Source organism: Arachis duranensis, chromosome 9 (genome assembly GCF_000817695.3).
Source record: "Arachis duranensis cultivar V14167 chromosome 9, aradu.V14167.gnm2.J7QH, whole genome shotgun sequence".
NCBI lineage: Eukaryota > Viridiplantae > Streptophyta > Magnoliopsida > Fabales > Fabaceae > Arachis > Arachis duranensis.
In genome coordinates this window covers 112,084,357-112,107,065 of record NC_029780.3, presented here as the reverse complement: position 1 = coordinate 112,107,065, position 22,709 = coordinate 112,084,357, and the positions used below count along the sequence as shown (strand labels likewise).

At 36.1% G+C, this 22,709-nt stretch overlaps 3 protein-coding genes across 3 annotated transcripts; 1 reads left to right on the top strand and 2 right to left on the bottom strand.

The window, feature by feature from the left end:
- Positions 1–3,339: 3,339 nt before the first annotated feature.
- On the bottom strand, positions 3,340–4,290 carry LOC107467286 (uncharacterized). Its single transcript, XM_016086330.3, has 2 exons — positions 4,049–4,290; positions 3,340–3,739 (listed from the first exon to the last, which is right to left on the bottom strand). Exons 1-2 carry the CDS (start codon positions 4,161–4,163, stop codon positions 3,480–3,482), a joined length of 375 nt encoding a protein of 124 aa, XP_015941816.1. The 5' UTR covers positions 4,164–4,290; the 3' UTR covers positions 3,340–3,479.
- A 2,382-nt stretch (positions 4,291–6,672) lies between these two features.
- On the top strand, positions 6,673–7,251 carry LOC110275776 (uncharacterized). The gene is made up of 2 exons (XM_021132032.1): positions 6,673–6,945; positions 7,135–7,251. The coding sequence occupies exons 1-2, from the start codon at positions 6,673–6,675 to the stop codon at positions 7,249–7,251; spliced, it is 390 nt and encodes a 129-aa protein (XP_020987691.1).
- Positions 7,252–17,323: 10,072 nt separating this feature from the next.
- On the bottom strand, positions 17,324–18,319 carry LOC107467285 (uncharacterized). Its single transcript, XM_016086328.3, has 2 exons — positions 18,037–18,319; positions 17,324–17,721 (listed from the first exon to the last, which is right to left on the bottom strand). The coding sequence occupies exons 1-2, from the start codon at positions 18,149–18,151 to the stop codon at positions 17,462–17,464; spliced, it is 375 nt and encodes a 124-aa protein (XP_015941814.1). The 5' UTR covers positions 18,152–18,319; the 3' UTR covers positions 17,324–17,461.
- Between the last annotated feature and the right edge of the window lie 4,390 nt (positions 18,320–22,709).

Below are 22,709 nucleotides of genomic sequence, written 5' to 3'. Positions count from 1 at the left end.
TCTTATCATAAGCTGTTGTTTTTGTTGCTAAATCTTCTATTATTAGGTTTTCTATAGATGTCATGTAATCTCTTATAGTTCCTTTAGTATGAAACCCTATGTAATTCCAAATATCTCTTCCAGACAATTCACTAAGCTTTGGATTAGTAAAAGCTTCTAATAAAAAGGAATTCGACCAACTTTCGAAAATTTTTTTTTCATTCTTTTTACAGTCTAAGTCAAGCATTCTTTCTCCTTCCATTTCCTGAATTTTAGGAACGTATTTTGATGGTATTTTTGTATATTTTGAATCTTTATTTATAAACCCTTTTTTAAAAGCATAATTATCAAATCTTGTTTCCCATTTAAATTGAGATTGATTATCCTTAGATGTTCCAGCTTCATTTTTTACTTGCATTGAAATTGCTGGTTCCTCGTCACTTGAATAATCTAGAATGTGTTCTTCATTTTCTATATTTTCAGAATTTACTAATTCTTCTTCTATTTGAAAACCATGTTCCATAATATTATTTTCTTGAGCCATTTTTAATTGTTTAAAAAGCATTGTAACTTCTTCTAATTTTTCTTCAATATTCATAATTTCAATGGTGGTTTTATTTTTAAGTCTGTTATATTGATTATATTTTGAAATTTTTCTTCTTTGGGATTTTCTTTTTCTTTATTTCTTTGAAATTTTATGGATACTAATATTTTTTCAAGCATATCTACTCTAGAATTTAATTGTGGGTTAAAAGTATAATAAAGATGTGGGAAATCATTTCCATGGTAGCATTTTTTAGAAATTCCGTGTGAAAAATAAGTTTTTTCAGGTTTTTGAAGTCCTTCAATAAAACTTATAGTAAAATAAAGATTTTGAGAAAAATCATTTTGTATTGATTTTAAGAATTCGGTGTCATTACAATTAACATTAGTTAAAATCATTAATTTTTGATCTATTAATTTTGATAATTTAATTATTTATTCTCTTAAATCTTCTAATTTATTTTTTTTCATTAAGTGACGCTTTTTTTTTGTGAAGAATTACAATTTTAGATAAAAAATATAACTTTAGAATGTATAATTTATATTTTACCATGTAAACATATCTTTAAACTTTGATCTAGAACTTATATTTTGCCTAAGTTATAACTTCGTTTGATTTGATTTTCCTCGGGATCTTGGATAAGCAGAGAGGGTAAAGCCAATCACGTGTATAAAAGTGTGCTGCTAAGTGCTAATCCTATGCTTTTCTGAAATTAACAAAAACAAATGATGAATTATAATAATTAAATAATTAAATAAAATATTGGTAAAAGTAAGCAGATGTAATGTAATGGCAAAACGAGATTGGTTGTGGCCTGTGCACTAGATAAGATAGGTAGTGCATGTCATTTTTGACTTATAACATATTCAGTTATTCACAATTTGCCATCTTGCATATCTGAATCCATAACCCATAAATATAATTACCTGTCCTTTTTTGCCTTCATAACATCCTTCTCACTCAATGATACTTGCCTAATTCGGAAATGGAATCCATTACATGATTTTCATCATTCTTACCGTAGATGTTAGATCCATACATGTGGTCTTAATATATATATAGTTACACATAGATGTGGCAGTTAATTATTGCTCCAAGATAAGATTGTTTATAAATTTTACCCAAATGATATTATATATGTCGTGGTAATAAAAATGTTTTATAAATAAAAAAATAATTACTAAATTAGATATTATAAATTTGTATATATTTATATATATTATTCCATAGATATTCTTTTAATGAATATTTTTTTTATAAATATTAAAAATTTATAATATTTATTATTCATACTTTTAGTCCAAAATAAAGACTCCATTAAAAATAAACCCATTAAAAATGGCATCTTTTCCTTATCCGATCTTTTGAAAGGTCAAGGGAGGTTAGTTCACTTATCTAAATAAGTAATTGTCTCTCTAAATTTTTTTTCTACTATCTCTTTTTCATTTAAAAGATAGATCTCAACAAACTTCAAAGATAAAGAGAATGGTTATCCACCAATAAAAATATAATTTTTCAAAAAATAGTTATCTACTCTACTATAAAAATCTGTTTAAAAACCTTGTTAACTTAAGTATCAGAGTCTTATAGATACCATCTCCCACCTTCTCACTAAAAACTCAGACAGACGGAAGTGAAATTTCAAATCCAAAAGTTAAACGTACTCTGACAATTTACGTAAGGCAGAGTTTTTTTGGGTGATAGTAGAAAAATTGACAAATAAGTCACCCTTATTGACACTCTATACTGTACATGAGATTTTCATCTCATACGGCTTCTCGTTCAATTCTTTCTAAGTCATTGAATCCTTTTCTTCATTCGAGAATCTCTCTCCTTCATTCTTCTATTTTTCAAAGAGTAATTAGGACCAATTTAGTCACGTTTTTATGTTTCAATTAATTCTTTTTTGATAATTATTGTCCAAAGTCAAATTTCTTTAGTTAATAAAATCCAAAGAATTTATCGATCTCAAAGAGTACATATACATAATAGACATATTGAATTATCGTATGCCAAATAATATCAAAAATATTGATTTCAGAAGATGAAATATCTAATATTTTTCACCCAAAAAACTAATTGAATTATTTTAAACTGAATGAACTGCTATCACTAAAAACAATCTGGACCTTAGTTTCAGCCTCAAACACTAACCATCAGAACATTTATATTTAACGCTAAATCTAAAAATGTTACTCAAACACAACTCTTTTTAATTCTTAGATAATATTTTTTTAAATATTGTTTCAGATGAAAAATGCTGCGGTGGCGGTAGTTGATTTCTTAAACTTATCTGTAATTAAACTCAAGGACATGGATCCAATAAACCTTCTACCAAATTTTCCAATATAACAAGAGAGAGACTCACTATTCAACCTCACTTGTCCACATCATGATTTCCTCACGAAACCAAAAATAAGTTTCCACACCTCTAATCATTGAATAACGACTATAATAATTTATGAAGTATTTATATATATATAACCTCTTATTAAGTTAAAATAAAAAAAATTATAACCCCATAACATAAAGTCTAATTTCATAACTAAATAAATAAAATTAAAATATATTCAATTAAATTGAACATTCTAAAAATATAAATTAATAATTTTTAAATAATATTTAATCTTTTTATATCACGGACATTTGAATCACGTGTCAAAATGAAATTTAATTCTATGATTACTTTTTTTATTATTTAATAATATTTTATTCTTCTTGGATCTTAGAAAATTGCAGTTATTGATGATCATCACCGCCTGAGAAACACGCTTGTTTGGGAGTATTATTAGTTTCTTCAACTTATGCATGGGGAAGGGAGAACACTTAGATATATATACACATTCAAATTTCAATTTGAAACAAAGACATCCATGTAGATAGAAAAAGACAAATTAAAGATGATACATGATATATTCGATGTTTGGTAGGTAGAAGAAGAAACAAGCTAAGTGATTCATTTTGATATATAAACAAGAAGGGACACAAGGTAGATGCTAATAGAACCAATGAGAAAGACGAGTCCAATTGCACCACATGCCATACCCAACATCTCTACGTATTCTGTTACTATTTTTGAATTTCTCTTATACCTTGAAACCTCGTATTCATTATTATTCAGCTTGTTATAGTTCCACCCACCATCCCTTTTCTTCAATTCTTCAATTCTTGCCCTCAAAACACTCAAATTTGCATCAACAATGTCTGCTGGCTTATCTGCCAAAAACAATCACAAAATAAAACATGTTTTTTTGTAAAAAATAAACTCTGATATGGTATCATAAAATAAAAAAATATATCATTCGTTGATAATAATAAATTTTGGTTAACAAGAACAGAAATAAATTAATATATAATATAAAATCGTTTTGCTATGTTTACGAGTCATGATCTTGAATCTTTAATTTGTTTTTTCCCCTTGAATTAATTTGCTTTTATCAAGGATGAATAATTTCAACTCATGAACACATCTTGTTAAGGATTGATAGATTGAGTAGCGAGTACAAGAATATATGTATTAATTACCATTGTCCTTAGAGCACTGCAATCTTATCTTGGGGTATGGTTGGGAGAGCTTTATTTGCCAGCGGTTTGAAGTCGCACTTGCACCGAAGAAACATGATACGGAGTAAGAAGCCATGATAATAACGATGATGTAGGTTTTGATTTCCTTGATTCCTACCTCATGTATTTATAAAGGAGGATTAATTATTATCTATGATTGAGTACTTTATTTTGACACTATATAGTATATTCTATATAGTGAAAGTAGCTAGGCACACAAAATAATAATAATAATATTATACTTCAAAGTGTATCAGGTCCACTTTAGCGACATTTGATTTAAGATTAGAATAAAAAAGGATGAAAGAAAGTAGAAGTCCAAGTGTATTGTTCCATAGGATTACACATGCCACCGCTTGACTTAATCGAGATCCTTGTACAGAAACATCACCGTACTCAGATTTGAGAATTTTGAGAGTATCTCATGATCAAGAATATGATCATAGATAATGATTACAGAGTGCGTTGGATACAATAAAATAAAATAAGATAAATGATGATTTATATGAAATGTTTTTAACGTCAAAATAACAAATAAAAATATTAAATAATTTAATATAACTGACTGTTAATTTGTATATATAGATTTTTGTAAAAATTACATAAAAATTTTGTAAGTACAAAAAGAAGATAAAAAATAAAAAAAGATAAAAAAAATTCAATAATATTACATGTACAATTTTTTTGCAATTAAATTTAATTAAATTAATAAAAAGTACGTCTATATGTCACTGTTTTTTGTTATTTGCATTTTTTAGCATAGAATTTTTTTTACAAAATAAAAAAACTTATAAGTATAATATAAAAAAATTTGCGCATAATATAAAACTATTATTTACAGCACAATTCTTTTTTTAATTTATTGATTAAGTGAGTCAATATTTTGGATATGTGGTGTACTGTACCCTACAAAATCAGAACTTACACCCTATATCTCGGTCACGTTAGCACGTTAAAGAAGCAGGTAGCGGATAAACACGATAATAATAACCACCGAAAAATCTCGGCCCAAACCAGGATTCACTCCAACAAATCACTAAACGGATTCAATCCAAGAAGTCTATAAAACGGCAACTGTGAAATCACCAAAGGCATCTAGACTACTCACACTAGTATTTCGTTCTGGTACTCGTATATTGAAAATATTCTTTACTAACTTGAGCATTGGAGTCCTTTTTGCAGGTACCTCACTCGGTCCGTGTTCAAGCAAGGTGCTCCTCGTCGCAGACCCGGTCATCTCCTCAGTAACACCTGGAGTCCGACGTATAGCACAGAGACGAGTATCCTTGCACGAACATTTGGCACCCACTGTGGGGCAAAAAGCCTCACCTTCTAGTTTTTTCCGAGCTAACAATTTCACATTGGCCTTGTATTTTCTTTCCTTTCAGGAACTGAACCATGACGGACCATTTGGTAACTCTCTCGACCAATCCGACCAACGTTGACCTATTAGCTGCAAATTCCGCCTTGTTCGCGAAAAACCAGCGAATGGCCGAACTCAGAATCAAACGCAAAGACGGTGGAAACCAACCCCAAAACAGCAAGTCGACGGACTAATCCCTTTTTCCGAAGAAATAATGAGCTTTAAAATGTCTAAAAATTTTACACTTTCAATGACCCTAACACTGTACAAGGGGATCGGAGATCCTAAAATCCATGTTACAAAATTTGAATCAATGATGTTTCTCAATAGTGACTTCGATCCCATCTTGTGCCGATCTTTTCCAACCTTCTTAGATGGAGCTGCTTTATTATGGTTTTCTAACTTACCTGCAGGATCTATATCAAGCTTTGAAGAGTTTGCCAAACTATTTACAAATTATTTTGCAGCATCCAAAATCTACGTGCGAGACTCGAACTATCTCAGCACGATCAAACAGGAACAACATGAAAGCTTAAAGGAGTACATGATGCGGTTCACAGAAGCAGCTATGCAAATCCCCGATTTTAACTCCGAAGTGCAGCTACACGCCATCAAAAGCGAACTCTGTCCCGGAAAATTCCATGAAGCAATAGAAGTGGCAAAATCGAAAATGCTGGAGGAGTTCTGAGAAAAAGCCCAGGGTCAAATTGAAATTGAAGAGCTCAGGGAGGCCAGAAGAAACAAAAGGCCAACCAAAAAAGAAGAGGAAAGGCCACACCGACCTACAAGTAAAGACCCCCGAAAACTATTCAAACTAGCGCCGAAGTTCGACTCGTACACAAAATTCAACACAAAAAGGGAGGACATAATCAAGGAAATTCTGCACAACAAACTGATCAAACGACCTATCAGAGCAGGGTCATACCAAGATCAACAGTATGTGGATCGAAGCAAGCACTATGCTTTCCATCAAAAGTTCGGTCATACAACAGACGAGTGTGTGGTGGCAAAAGATCTGCTTGAAAGGTTGGCAAGACAAGGACTTTTAGACAAATATATCTCGTCAAGAAAGCAACACGACACAGAAAGAGAAGTAGAAAGAGAAAACAAGCAAAAAGAAGTCGTAACGCCCCCATCCAAGGGGATAATCAATTACATTTCAGGAGGCTTCGCTAGCAGCAAAAATACCACTTCAGCAAGGAAAAGAAGCTACCGAGCAATGATGACGATGGAAGGATCTCGTCCGGTACGACAAACGTCAGTTCTGACCTCCCACATCGACTTCAGCGCAACCGATTTCAAAACAACCTGCCCAAACTTAGATGACCCTGTTGTCATCTCAGTCCACATAGGAGAGTTAATAATAAAAAAGGTCCTGCTCGATCCAGGAAGCAGCGCCAATGTCTTATTCTACTCAACCTTCAAAAAGATGCACTTCAGCAACAACGTACTACAATCGTCACCCGGAGAATTGGTAGGGTTCTCTGGAGAAAAGGTATCGGTATCAGGGTATATTTGGCTGAGAACAACAATTGGAGAATCTCCAAACAATAAAATACTATACATTCAATTCCTAGTGGTTGATTGCCCCAGCCTTTATAATATCATCCTAGGGCGTCCATCACTGAACGCCTTTGGAGCCATTGTTTCAACAATTCATCTTTGTGTGAAATTTTCTTTGTAGGATAACGTAGTAGGGACGGTATATGTCGACCACAAGGAGGCAAGACAATGCTACAACGCAAGCCTTAAAGCAGTCAAAAAGGAAGAAATACCTCGGATACACACGGTGTACAACTAGAAAAATATACCAACTCTGGCCGAACTGGACCCTGGAAGTGACGACAGTCGTCCCACGCCAACGGATGTTTCTCAATAGTGACTTCGATCTCATCTTGTGCCGATATTTTCCAACCTTTTTAGATGGAGCTGCTTTATTATGGTTTTCTAACTTACCTGCAGGATCTATATCAAGCTTTGAAGAGTTTGCCAAATTATTTATAAATCATTTTGCAGCATCCAAAATCTACGTGCGAGACTCGAACTATCTCAGCACGATCAAACAGGAACAACATAAAAGCTTAAAGGAGTACATGATGCGGTTCACAGAAGTAGCTATGCAAATCCCCGATCTTAACTCCGAAGTGCAGCAACACGCCATCAAAAGCGGACTCTGTCCCGAAAAATTTCAGGAAGCAATAGCAGTGGCAAAACCGAAAACGCTGGAGGAGTTTCGAGAAAAAGGCTAGGGTCAAATTGAAATTGAAGAGCTCAGGGTGGCCAGAAGAAGCAAAAGGCCAACCAAAAAAGATGAGGAAAGGCCACACCGACCTACAAGTAAAGACCCCCGAAAACCATTCAAACTAGCGCCGAAGTTCGACTCGTACACAAAATTGAACACAAAAAGGGAGGACATAATCAAGGAAATTCTGCACAACAAACTGATCAAACCACCTATCAGATCAGGGTCATACCAAGATCAAAAGTATGTGGATCGAAGCAAACACTATGCTTTCCATCAAAAGTTCGATCATACAACAGACGAGTGTGTGGTGGCAAAAGATCTGCTTGAAAGGTTGGCAAGACAAGGACTTTTAGACAAATATATCTCGTCATGAAAGCAACACGACACAGAAAGAGAAGTAGAAAGAGAAAACAAGCAAAAAGAAGTCGTAACACCCCCATCCAAGGGGATAATCAATTACATTTCAGGAGGCTTTGCTGGCGGCAAAAATACCACTTCAGTAAGGAAAAGAAGCTACCGAGCAATGATGACGATGGAAGGATCTCGTCCGGTACGACAGACGTCGGTTCCGACCTCCCGCATCGACTTCAGCGCGGTCGATTTCAAAACAACCTGCCCGAACTTAGACGACCCTGTTGTCATCTCAGTCCACATGGGAGAGTTAATAATAAAAAAGGTCCTGCTCGATCCAGGAAGCAGTGCCGATGTCTTGTTCTACTCAACATTCAAAAAGATGCACTTCAGCGACAACGCACTACAACCGTCAGCCAGAGAATTGGTAGGGTTCTCTGGAGAAAAGGTATCGGTATCAGGGTATATTTGGCTGAGAACAACAATTGGAGAATCTACAAACAATAAAACACTATACATTCAATTCCTAGTGGTTGATTGCCCCAGCCTTTATAATATCATCCTAGGGCATCCATCACTGAACGCCTTTGGAGCCATTGTTTCAACAATTCATCTTTGTGTGAAATTTTCTTTGTAGGATAACGCAGTAGGGATGGTATACGTCGACCACAAGGAGGCAAGACAATGCTACAATGCAAGCCTCAAAGCAGTCAAGAAGGAAGAAACACCTCGGATACACACGGTGTACAACTCGAAAAATATACCAACTCTGGCCGAAATGGACCCTCGAAGTGACGAAAGTCGTCCCACGCCAACGGATGACCTTGAAAAGGTACAATTAGGTCAGGAAGAACAATTCACTAACATAGGATCCGCATTCATTGCAGGACAGAAGGACGACCTTATCACAATACTAAAGACAAACGCCGACCTTTTTGCATGGAGACCGGCGAACATGCCTGGTATCGACCCCAATTTTATCTGCCATAGGTTGGCAGTCAACCCCAATACCCGACTTATACGACAAAAGAAAAGAAACTTGGGAGACGAAAGGAGAAAGGCAGCCGAGGCAGAAACAATAAAGCTCCTGGAGGCAGGGTTTATCCGGGAACTACGATTTTCAGCATGGCTAGCAAACGTCATAATGGTGTGAAAAAGCTCGGAAAAGTGGCGCATGTGCGTAGACTTTACCGACTTAAACAAAGCATGCCACAAAGACGGTTACCCACTGCCCAACATAGACAGGCTAGTAGATGACACCTCAGGTTTCCTAGTACTTAGCTTCATGGATACCTACTCAGGTTATAATCAAATTCTCATGCATCCGGGAGACGAAGAAAAAAAAACATTCGTCACCGATCAAGGAAACTAGAATTCCTCATTGATCAAGGAAATTTCTATTACAAGGTCATGCCCTTTGGGCTAAAGAACGCATGGGCAACATATCAACGGCTAACGGACAAAGTCTTCAAAAATCAGATCGGAAGAAACATTGAAATATATGTAGACGACATGGTAGTAAAGTCAACCTCGGAGGAACAGCACAAGGACGACCTGACCGAGGTATTCGAACAGCTCAGAAAACACAATATGGGATTGAATCCAGAAAAGTGCGCCTTCGGAGTACAATAAGGAAAGTTCCTCGGCTTCTTATTAACCAACAGGGGGATAGAGGCAAATCCTGTCTCGCAGTAATCAACATGCAATCTCCTTGGAATAAGAAAGAGGTCCAACAGCTAACAGGTCAGTTAGCAGCTCTTTCCTGCTTCTTGCCAGCAGCAGCAGAAAAATCATATCACTTCTTCAACACCTTAAAAAAGTCCGATCAATTCATCTAGATAGAGGAATGTGAAGAAGCTTTCACAAAATTCAAAAATGCCTTAGGGTCACCACCCATATTGAAAAAGCCGGAACAAGGTAAGCCTTTACATCTATTCCTTTCAATTTCAACTAACACAATCAGTTCGGTACTTGTAACAGATAACGAAAAAGAACAACACCCAATATACTTTGTAAGTAAAGTCCTATAGGGTGATGAGACGATATACCCAATGATAGAGAAATTAGCATTTGGACTAATTGCCACAGATCGGAGGCTACGACATTATTTTCAAGGATACCGAATTATAGTTTGAATCAATCAAACGCTTCGACAAATCCTAGCAAAACCTGACCTAGCAGGAAGACTCACAAAATGGTCGGTCAAACTCTCAGAATTCGACATTACTTATCAGTCCATAGGATCCCCCAGGGCCCAAGCCCTGGCCGATTTTATCTCCGAATTCACCAATGAAGTAGAGGAAGCCGAGCCATGGGAATTATATGTAGATGGAGCATCCAATGACAACGGATGCGGAGCAGGAATACTGCTAAAATACAAAACAGGGGTATACGCCGAGCAATCAATAAAATTTCTGTTCCAGGCAACAAACAACCAAGCCGAGTATGAGGCGTTATTAGCGGGACTAAGACTCGCAAAAGAAATTCAAGTGCCAAGCTTGCAAGTATATTGTGATTCCTTACTCGTAGTACAACAGGTAACCGGTAACTTCCAAACTAAAGATCCCCTCTTAGAAAAATACTTACATATTACTAAAAACATGATAAAAAGTTTTCAAACATTTGAAATAACGAATATACCCCGAGAACAAAATAGCAGAGCAGATATACTATCAAAGCTAGCAACATATAGAGATGACCAACACTTAGAAAATCTGGTACATCTCACACTAACGAAATCTAGCCTAGATATGCAGTATGTTTTATATGTGTCACGGGAAGGAGATTGGCGAACCCCCAAAATACAATACCTAAAGACAGGAGTAGTGCCAGAAGGCGATCCGAGATCTTTCAAAAGAAAAGCAACCAATTACACCCTAATAGGAGATCATCTATACAGACGTGGTTTTTTCCAACCACTACTTAAATGCCTCGCAGGAGATGACGCAAGAGCAGCAGTCGACGAAGTCCATGAAGGTATTTGCGGACACCATATCGGAGGCAGAAGCCTGACAGCAAAAATCTTGCGCCCAGACTACTATTGGCCGACCTTAAGGTCGGACTGCACGAACAAGGTTTGAAAATGCGATTCGTGTCAAAAATGCTCGCCACTAATACACAGTCCAGCCGAGACGTTGCATATGTCCGACGCCAGCTGGCCATTCCACAAGTGGGGCATGGACATCCTCGGACCATTCCCAACATCGCCAGGCCAGGTAAAGTTCCTTTTGGTGGCTATTGATTACTTCACAAAGTGGATAGAAGCATAACCACTTGGAAAAATCACCTCGGACAAGGTACAAAAATTTATTTGGAAATTTATTATTTGTAGATGTAGTTTACCAAGAGAAATTATTTCCGATAACGGCAGGCAATTTAGTGATAAAAAAATCACCTCGTTCTTAACTAACATGAATATAAGACACCATTTTTCCTCTGTCGAGCACCCACATACCAATGGGCTCACAGAGGCAGCTAATAAAGTGATTTTGCAGACCCTTAAGAAAAAATTGACCGAGGATAAAGGTCGCTGGGCCGAACTTATACCAGAAATACTGTGGAGTTATAACACAACTCCTCAAACCACGACAAAAGAAAGCCCTTTCCGCTTAGTGTACGGAACAGAGTGCGTAATCCCTTTGGAAATCAGCCAAGGCTCGACCAGGACCGAACACTTCAATGAGAGTGCCAATGAACAATCTCGGCGTGCCGAAATTGACGTCGTTGAGGAAGAACGCAATTACACAAAGCTAAGACAAAAGTCAATGCAACTAGCTATGAAGCGTCAGTACGACAAGAAAGTAAAACCAAGGATCCTTAAACAAGGAGACCTAGTGCTCAGACAACTAGAAGATATTCGGAAGTCACCAGGCCATGGAAAGTTAGCAGCAACATGGGAAGGACCTTTCTGAGTCTCTAAAGTGAAGAGGTGCCTACTGCTTAGAGACATTGAACGGAACAGCCTTACCAAATACATGGAATATTTCGTCACTTAAATACTACTATAGCTAATCATGATGTTGTAAGAAGCAGGATGGCCAGGTACTCTTTTTCCTAGCCACGAGGTTTTTCCCTAAGGAGGGTTTACTCGGGTAGGTTTTAACGAGGCCGACCATCCTGCAAACCTCAAACATGAGGAACAATTACATATGAATAAAAGCATACATTTACTATACTATGCAGTCATATTCTAAACATATTACGAACCAACAAGGTATAAACGTTGGAATCATATAGCATAACATAGCAAAGCCATTCCGAAACCATAGTTCAGACAATCAATCATTAACGTTGGAACAAAAATTGACAAGTTTTTCAAAAAACAAAATACAAATCCAAACTACTTTCTACCAAGATATCAAATAGGCGGTGGAACATTCTCATCATGATCATCGCCAGCCTCATCTTGAACTAACTCTCCATTAATAACTATCTTCGTCACATCAAATTGACGAATATCAAACCCGGGAACAAATAGCGACACCTGAGAAACAGCTCGATCAAACCCCGAGGTAAACATTTCTATACCTTGATCCTCTAGCTCATGAATACGGGCAATCATCTCACCTTTTGTCTTGTCATTATCCCTTATCTCGGCCTGAAGAGTCTGAATCTGATCCTGAAGATGACATACTTCCTGCTCCTTCTCCTTCAACTTCGCAGCAATATCGGTAACAGCATCTTCCTTCTCCTTCATCTTAGCTGTAATGTCAATAATAACCCCCTCATTCTCTTTCACCAAACGCTCTAGAGCAGCAAACTTATCAACATCAACCTGTTGCTCGGCCCCAAGAAATTCAGTGGTACGACTAACACACAGTAGACGAGTAGCAACAAACTGACAGGGTAATATTAAACCCAATCAAAAAAAAAGAGAGGAGAGGGAAGAAAAAGAGAGTCAAAAATTACCTGAACATATTTACCTAAGGCTTCCACCCCGGCACGGCGGGTAAGCACCATGTCCCCAGGAAATTGGGAAGTCCTCTGAGAGAGCTCGGCCAGGGAAAATTGATCACTCCACAAAGAATGAGCATTCGCCCCAGGAATGAAACCATGGAGTTTACGTTGATGATAAAAAAACCGAGGTTGAAACCTCGGCAGGAGCTTTACCCCCTTCAGACAGCACCTCCAAAGAATTGTCAGACTCGTCCCTTTTTCTTTTTGAAGAAACTGGCTGCGCAGTAGAGAAAGCAACACCCTCCTCACCAGTCTTCGGAAACACAGAGGTACTCACACCTTTCTCCTTTTTCTTATCAAGGAAAGACTGAAGCCTGGACGACGTTAGATGCGGAACCCGTCCTCCTACAAACAAGCACAAACAAACAGTCCTCAACCCCTCCCTATCATTCTCTTTTTCAAAATTCAACATCTCAGAAATCGAAAGGCACTCTCCAGTGGCAAAATTTTTTACCAAAAAGTCAATAACTAAATCCTCCTCCTCGGTCCTATAAGCCTCGAGAACTTACATAGGCTCGGAACACCAATAAAGCGGATACCTCTCCATCAACTCATCATCAAGATAAAAAGGGTATTCAGTTTCTACAGATCGGACTTTGACGAATAGGAATTTGAAATTTTTAAAAGAAGACTTATAAAGAAGGAATATAGAACGACCGGAAAAGCTACTCAAACAAACCCATAAACCCTTTCGAACTCCCTTGGACTGAAACAGAGAAAAGAAAATCCCAAGAGAAGGAGAATATTCAAGAAAATCCATCAAACACTAGTACGCCTTCAAGAACACCCACAAATTCGGGTGTAGTTGGGAAGGGGCACAATTCAGCTGAGTCAAGACGTCACATTCAAAAGAAGAAAAAGGAAACCTAATATACAACTTAGATAAACAAGGAGAATACATATAGAAGTACCCCCAATCTCCCCTACGCTCACAAACCCTATCCTCACTCGAGCAGGGCAGAAGTTCGATAGCAACATTAGAATCATCCTTAGTCAATTTCATGGCACGAAGCTCTCGAAGAGAATCAAAACTACAGTACGAAGAAGCATGGGTCTTAACATCGTCATGTACCCAATAATAAAGATCATCTTTTTTAACCTCAACAACTTTCTGCTTTTTCTTCAACTTTTTCTTTTCCATTACAGACTAAACTACGACAAGATATAGAGAAAGAGTAGAAGACGGAGAAGAAGAAAATTCTAACCTTTGGAAGTCATTTTCGGTCAAAATTTGAGTAAAAAGGAGTGACTTTTTGAGATTTTCCAAGAGAAAGAAACAGTAAAAGCCTATTACAACCCACTAACTAAGTGGAAAAGTAAAAAGACGAACTGCTAAGGAACCAGGGGTCAAAAATGGTTCAGATGCAGTCATTAAGTGAAATAACTACAACACGTTTTCCTAAAAAAGGGAAAAAACACCCCTTTGAATCCAATAATTAATCATTAAACCATCTTTTCAAAAATTACAGATTGCAAACCACAAGACCTAACAAAACGTAGCGTTGAGCTTGGGGGCTGCCAAGACCGAGATATAGGTCGACTTAAGCTCAACTTGCTAAAAATAAAAATCCGGCAAGTTAAGCTTGGGGGCTGTGTACTGCACCTTACAAAATCAGAACCTACCCCCTATACCTCGGCCACGTTAAAGAAGCAGGTAGGCAGCGGATAAACACAATAACAATAACCACCCAAGAATCTCAGCCCAAACCGGGATTCACTCCAACAAATCACTAAATGGATTCAACCCAAAAAGTCTATAAAATGGCAACTGCTGAAATCACCAAAGGCATTTAGACTACACACACTAGTATTTCATTCTGGTACTCGTATATTGAAAAATATTTTTTACTAATTTGAGCGTCGGAGTCCTTTTTGTAGGTACCCCGCTCGGTCCGTGTTCAAGCAAGGTGCTCCTCGTCGCAAACCCGGTCATCTCCTCAGTAACACCTAGAGTCCGACGTATAGCACGGAGACGAGTATCCTTGCACGAACATGTGGTTTTTTAAAAATTTCTGTTAAGTGTGCCAAAAATTTCTTTTGTTAAATGTCAATCTTTTAAACATATAGTCTTTTAAAAAATTTTGTATTGTGCACCAAAATTTAAAAAATTTATATATTGTGTACTAAAATTTTGTGTTGGGTGTATTTTATTGGTTGAGTGTTAATACTCTAAGTATGTGGTCTTTTAAAAAATTTTGTACTATGCATCAAAATTTCTATGGTGTGAATAAAATTTTTTGTGCTTTTATTTGCTTAAAGAAGATGACAACTATGATGGTGATGATAATGATAGAAGACGATGAAAAAAATCAAACAAGTATTGAAGAAAAACAAGAGAAGAAAATGATGACGACGACAGAGATGACGATGATGATGTCATTGTAAAAGACGACATCAATAAACGATAATGAAAAATGAAGAAGAGGAGGAGAAAGAAAAAAAAGCAGTTGTAGCATATATATACATACCCTCAAAAAAGCTTAGTCATTTATATCTAAAAATATAGAATAAAGTATGTTATTGAATTATTAAACTAAATGAATTGAATTTTAATGGTTAAATAATGGCAAAAAATAATAATTTGTGATAAGCCTCTAACATTCTTTATATATATATAATTTAAAAAATAAACCTCCCATTTTGGTACTCCAGTCCGCTATTTCTAAAGATGTCTGTTTTTTCTCCTATAAACAAATTTACTTTTATTTATTTATTTATTTTATTATTCTGGACAATATTTGTTGAATTTCTGCGAGAAGAGAGCATAATAAGAAGATAATATTATATATGAAGTTGTTGTGTTGAAGTTGTTTTACATGATATAAAAGTCATGTTATTTATACAAATATTTTCAACTAATCTCATAAATATTCATCTACTAATTACGAGCTATTACTAACTTAACTCCCAACTACTAACAACTCTAATAATATTTTAATAATATTCAAACTATCTTAGTAAAATCTTGCTAGAATTCTATATTTAGTTAACAATATATATGTTTTTATTGAGATTGAAACTCATCAACACTGCATCATGCGAAGAAGACCCTTAAAGAAGAAAGTAGATATTTATATCTTGATATAAAATGACGTCAATATTAAAAACTCTTGAGAAGCAGTTGGCTTTGTGTTATTAGTAATTACATCTCATTTATTTGTCACGACAATGTGAAAGTAATATATAATTTATTCGGCTTTTCCACTTTCTAATGAAAGCTTTAGTCTCCACGCTATGAAGAACAAGTTTACTAGCCAGCTAGTAGAACTCACATGCATAGTTACTAACATACATATATAAATGCCAACAAAATTATTTCAATATTGATTAAATTACTCTTAGATCTAAAAATGTTACTCAAAGACAACTCTTTTTAATTCTTAGATAATATTTTTTTAAATATTGTTTCAGATGAAAAATGCTGCCGTGGTGGTAGTTGATTTCTTAAACTTATCTGTAATTAAACTCAAGGGCATGGATCCAATGAATTTGTCTGTTTTTAGTTTTTTTTTTTGTGACAAGAAGTTTATTATTAATCTAGCAAATGTTGCAAGCATTTCTATAGTATTATTTAACCTCGGATCTCCATTATTTCGTAAAAATAATATTTTATTTTATATTGTGAAAATAAATGTGATAAGATAAATAAAAGATAAAAATTTAAATAAAATAAAAAATACAACAAAATAAAAATAAAAATAAAAAAATTAAAATTGAATAGAGGGAGTTGGTTTACTTTAATTTTTACTAATTTTTTTTAAAAAAATTCTTCAATCTCACTTATGCACATCATAAAAAAAATTCTTCAATCTCACTTATACACATCATAATTTATAAATTAAATCGGGAGAACTCATCAACCTTCTATCCAATTTTTTTAATACAATAAGAGAAAAATCCATTCAATTTTATTTATCTACGTCATGATTTTACTACGAAATAAAAAAATTCAAATTTCTAACCACAGAATACTATAACTACAATAACTAAGAAGATACTTATCATTTTTTATTAAGTTAAAATAAAAAAATATTCTAAAACTTATAAACATAAAATCCAATCCAATGATTAAATAACTAAAAATTAAAGTATATCAAAGTAAATTAATAATTTTTAAATAATATTTAATCTTTTTATATCACGCACATTTGAATCACGTATCAAAATGAAATTCGACTCTATGATTACTTTTTTTTATTATTTAATAATATTTTATTCTTCTTGGATCTTAGAGAATTGCAGTTATTGATGATCATCACCGCCTGAGAAACACGCTTGTTTGAGAGTATTATTAGTTTCTTCAACTTATGCACGGGGAAGGAAGAACACTTAGATATATATACACATTCAAATTTCAATTTGAAACAAAGACATCCATGTAGATAGAAAAAGACAAATTAAAGATGATACATGATATATTTGATGTTTGGTAGGTAGAAGAAGAAACAAGCTAAGTGATTCATTTTGATATATAAACAAGAAGGGACACAAGGTAGATGCTAATAGAACCAATGAGAAAGACGAGTCCAATTGCACCACATGCCATACCCAACATCTCTACGTATTCTGTTACTATTTTTGAATTTCTCTTATACCTTGAAACCTCGTATTCATTATTATTCAGCTTGTTATAGTTCCACCCACCATCCCTTTTCTTCAATTCTTCAATTCTTGCCCTCAAAACACTCAAATTTGCATCAACAATGTCTGCTGGCTTATCTGCCAAAACAATCACAAAATAAAACATGTTTTTTTGTAAAAAATAAACTCTGATATCTGATATGGTATCATAAAATGAAAAAATATATCATTTGTTGATAATAATAAATTTTTGTTAACAAAAACAGAAATAAATTAATATATAATATAAAATCGTTTTGCTGTGTTTGCGAGTCATGATCTTGAATCTTTAATTTGTTTTTTCCCCTTGAATTAATTTGCTTTTATCAAGGATGAATAATTTCAACTCATGAACACATCTTGTTAAGGATTGATAGATTGAGTAGCGAGTACAAGAATATATGTATTAATTACCATTGTCCTTAAAGCACTGCAATCTTATCTTGGGGTAAGGTTGGGAGAGCTTTATTTGCCAGCGATTTGAAGTCGCACTTTCACCGAAGAAACATGATACAGAGTAAGAAGCCATGATAATAACGATGATGTAGGTTTTGATTTCCTTGATTCCTACCTCATGTATTTATAAAGGAGGATTAATTATTATCTATGATTGAGTACTTTAGTTTGACACTATATAGTATATTCTATATAGTGAAAGTAGCTAGGCACACAAAATAATAATAATAATATTATACTTCAAAGTGTATCTTCAAAGTGTATCAGGTCCACTTTAGCGACCTTTGATATAGATTTAAGATTAGAATAAAAAAGGATGAAAGAAAGTAGAAGTCCAAGTGTATTGTTCCATAGGATTACATATGCCACCGCTTGACTTAATCGAGATCCTTGTACAGAAACATCACCGTACTCAGATTTGAGAATTTTGAGAGTATCCCATGATCAAGAATATGATCATAGATAATGATTACGGAGTGCGTTGGATACAATAAAATAAAATAAGATAAATGACGATTTATATGAAATGTTTTTAACGTCAAAATAACAAATAAAAATATTAAATAATTTAATATACTGACTGTTAATTTGTATATATAGATTTCTGTAAAAATTACATAAAAATTTTGTAAGTACAAAAAGAAGATAAAAAAATTCAATAATATTACATGTACAATTTTTTTGTAATTAAATTTAATTAAATTAATAAAAGGTACGTCTATATGTCACTGTTTTTTGTTATTTGCATTTTCTAGCATAGAAATTTTTTTTACAAAATAAAAAAACTTATAAATATAATATAAAAAAATTTGCGCATAATATAAAACTTTTATTTACAGCACACATTTTTTTTAATTTATTGATTAAGTGAGTCAATATTTTGAATATGTGGTGTACTGTACCCTACAAAATCAGAACCTACACCCTATATCTCGGCCACGTTAGCACGTTAAAGAAGCAGGTAGGTAGCGGATAAACACGATAACAATAACCACCCAAAAATCTCGGCCCAAACCAGGATTCACTCCAACAAATCACTAAACGGATTCAATCCAAAAAGTCTATAAAACGGCAACTGTAAAATCACCAAAGGCATCTAGACTACTCACACTAGTATTTCGTTCTGGTACTCGTATATTGAAAATATTCTTTACTAACTTGAACATCGGAGTCCTTTTTGCAGGTACCCCACTCGGTCCGTGTTCAAGCAAGGTGCTCCTCGTCGCAGACCCGGTCATCTCCTCAGTAACACCTGGAGTCCGACGTATAGCACAGAGACGAGTATCCTTGCACGAACATTTGGCACCCACTGTGGGGCAAAAAGCCTCACCTCTAGTTTTTTCCGAGCTAACAATTTCACATTGGCCTTGTATTTTCTTTCCTTTCAGGAACTGAACCATGACGGACCATTTGGTAACTCTCTCGACCAATCCGACCAACGTTGACTTATTAGCTGCAAATTCCGCCTTGCTCGCGGAAAACCAGCGAATGGCCGAACTGTTGGCAGCAATGCAGAACAATGACGAGCAGAAGACCAACAAGAAAGCAAATACCGATCAGCATGAGGAGCGTCAATCAGAATCAAACGCAAAGACGGTGGAAACCAACCCCAAAAAAGCAAGACGACGGACTAATCCCTTTTCCGAAGAAATAATGAGCTTTAAAATATCTAAAAATTTTACACTTTCAATGACCCTAACACTGTACAAGGGGATCGGAGATCCTAAAATCCATGTTACAAAATTTGAATCAGTGATGTTTCTCAATAGTGACTTCGATCCCATCTTGTGCCGATCTTTTCCAACCTTCTTAGATGGAGCTGCTTTATTATGGTTTTCTAACTTACCTGCAGGATCTATATCATGCTTTGAAGAGTTTGCCAAACTATTTATAAATTATTTTGCAGCATCCAAAATCTACGTGCGAGACTCGAACTATCTCAGCACGATCAAAGAGGAACAACATGAAAGCTTAAAGGAGTACATGATGCGGTTCACAGAAGCAGCTATGCAAATCCCCGATCTTAACTCTGAAGTGCAGCTACACGCCATCAAAAGCGAACTCTGTCCCGGAAAATTCCGTGAAGCAATAGCAGTGGCAAAATCGAAAATTCTGGAGGAGTTCTGAGAAAAAGCCCAGGGTCAAATTGAAATTGAAGAGCTCAGGGAGGCCAGAAGAAACAAAAGGCCGACCAGAAAAGAAGAGGAAAGGCCACACCGACCTACAAGTAAAGACCCCCGAAAACCATTCAAACTAGCGCCGAAGTTCGACTCGTACACAAAATTGAACACAAAAAGGGAGGACATAATCAAGGAAATTCTGCACAACAAACTGATCAAACCACCTATCAGAGCAGGGTCATACCAAGATCAAAAGTATGTGGATCGAAGCAAACACTGTGCTTTCCATCAAAAGTTCGATCATACAATAGACGAGTGTGTGGTGGCAAAAGATCTGCTTGAAAGGTTGGCAAGACAAGGACTTTTAGACAAATATATCTCGTCAAGAAAGCAACACGACACAGAAAGAGAAGTAGAAAGAGAAAACAAGCAAAAAAAAGTCGTAACACCCCCATCAAAGGGGATAATCAATTACATTTCAGGAGGCTTCGCTGGCGGCAAAAATACCACTTCAGTAAGGAAAAGAAGCTACCGAGCAATGATGACGATGGAAGGATCTCATCCGATACGACAGACGTCGGTTCCGACCTCCCGCATCGACTTCAGCGTGGCCGATTTCAAAATAACCTGCCCGAACTTAGACGACCCTGTTGTCATCTCAGTCCACATGGGAGAGTTAATAATAAAAAAGGTCCTGCTCGATCCAGGAAGCAGTGCCGATGTCTTGTTCTACTCAACCTTCAAAAAGATGCACTTCAGCGACAACGCACTACAACCGTCAGCCAGAGAATTGGTAGGGTTCTCTGGAGAAAAGGTATCGGTATCAGGGTATATTTGGCTGAGAACAACAATTGGAGAATCTACAAACAATAAAACACTATACATTCAATTCCTAGTGGTTGATTGCCCCAGCCTTTATAATATCATCCTAGGGCATCCATCACTGAACGCCTTTGGAGCCATTGTTTCAACAATTCATCTTTGTGTGAAATTTTCTTTGTAGGATAACACAGTAGGGATGGTATACGTCGACCACAAGGAGGCAAGACAATGCTACAATGCAAGCCTCAAAGCAGTCAAGAAGGAAGAAACACCTCGGATACACACGGTGTACAACTCGAAAAATATACCAACTTTGGCCGAACTGGACCCTCGAAGTGACGAAAGTCGTCCCACGCCAACGGATGACCTTGAAAAGGTACAATTAGGTCAGGAAGAACAATTCACTAACATAGGATCCGCATTCATTGCAGGACAGAAGGACGACCTTATCACAATACTAAAGACAAACGCCGACCTTTTTGCATGGAGACCGGCGGACATGCCTGGTATCGACCCCAATTTTATCTGCCATAGGTTGGCAGTCAACCCCAATACCTGACTTATACGACAAAAGAAAAGAAACTTGGGAGACAAAAGGAGAAAGGCAGCCGAGGCAGAAACAATAAAGCTCCTGGAGGCAGGGTTTATCCGGGAACTACGATTTTCAGCATGGCTAGCAAACGTCATAATGGTGTGAAAAAGCTCGGAAAAGTGGCGCATGTGCGTAGACTTTATCGACTTAAACAAAGCATGCCCCAAAGACGGTTACCCTCTGCCCAACATAGACAGGCTAGTAGATGACACCTCAGGTTTCCCAGTACTTAGCTTCATGGATACCTACTCAGGTTATAATCAAATTCTCATGTATCCGGGAGACGAAGAAAAAAAAACATTCGTCACCGATCAAGGGAACAATAGAATTCCTCATTGATCAAGGAAATTTCTATTACAAGGTCATGCCCTTTGGGCTAAAGAACGCATGGGCAACATATCAACGGCTAACGGACAAAGTCTTCAAAAATCAGATCGGAAGAAACATTGAAATATATGTAGACGACATGGTAGTAAAGTCAACCTCGGAGGAACAGCACAAGGACGACCTGACCGAGGTATTCGAACAGCTCAGAAAACACAATATGGGATTGAATCCAGAAAAGTGCGCCTTCGGAGTACAATGAGGAAAGTTCCTTGGCTTCCTATTAACCAACAGGGGGATAGAGGCAAACCCTGTCTCACAGTAATCAACATGCAATCTCCTTGGAATAAGAAAGAGGTCCAACAGCTAACAGGTCAGTTAGCAGCTCTTTCCTGCTTCTTGCCAGCAGCAGCAGAAAAATCATATCACTTCTTCAACACCTTAAAAAAGTCCGATCAATTCATCTAGATAGAGGAATGTGAAGCAGCTTTCACAAAATTCAAAAATGCCTTAAGGTCACCACCCATATTGAAAAAGCCGGAACAAGGTAAGCCTTTACATCTATTCCTTTCAATTTCAACTAACACAATCAGTTCGGTACTTGTAACAGATAACGAAAAAGAACAACACCCAATATACTTTGTAAGTAAAGTCCTATAGGGTGCTGAGACGATATACCCAATGATAGAGAAATTAGCATTCGGACTAATTACCACAGATCGGAGGCTACGACATTATTTTCAAGGATACCGAATTATAGTTTGAATCAATCA

What these genes read in the sequence shown, in the direction of transcription:
- LOC107467286 (XM_016086330.3), bottom strand. Translation starts at nt 4,163, where the DNA reads ATGGCTTCTTACTCCGTATCATGTTTCTTCGGTGCAAGTGCGACTTCA. An exon ending in GCAGTGCTCTAAGGACAATG is followed by an intron (nt 3,740 to 4,048) that starts GTAATTAATACA and finishes TGTTTTTGGCAG; the next exon opens with ATAAGCCAGCAGACATTGTT.
- LOC107467285 (XM_016086328.3), bottom strand. Translation starts at nt 18,151, where the DNA reads ATGGCTTCTTACTCTGTATCATGTTTCTTCGGTGAAAGTGCGACTTCA. An exon ending in GCAGTGCTTTAAGGACAATG is followed by an intron (nt 17,722 to 18,036) that starts GTAATTAATACA and finishes TTGTTTTGGCAG; the next exon opens with ATAAGCCAGCAGACATTGTT.
- LOC110275776 (XM_021132032.1), top strand. Translation starts at nt 6,673, where the DNA reads ATGACGATGGAAGGATCTCGTCCGGTACGACAAACGTCAGTTCTGACC. An exon ending in TAGGGTTCTCTGGAGAAAAG is followed by an intron (nt 6,946 to 7,134) that starts GTATCGGTATCA and finishes TTTTCTTTGTAG; the next exon opens with GATAACGTAGTAGGGACGGT.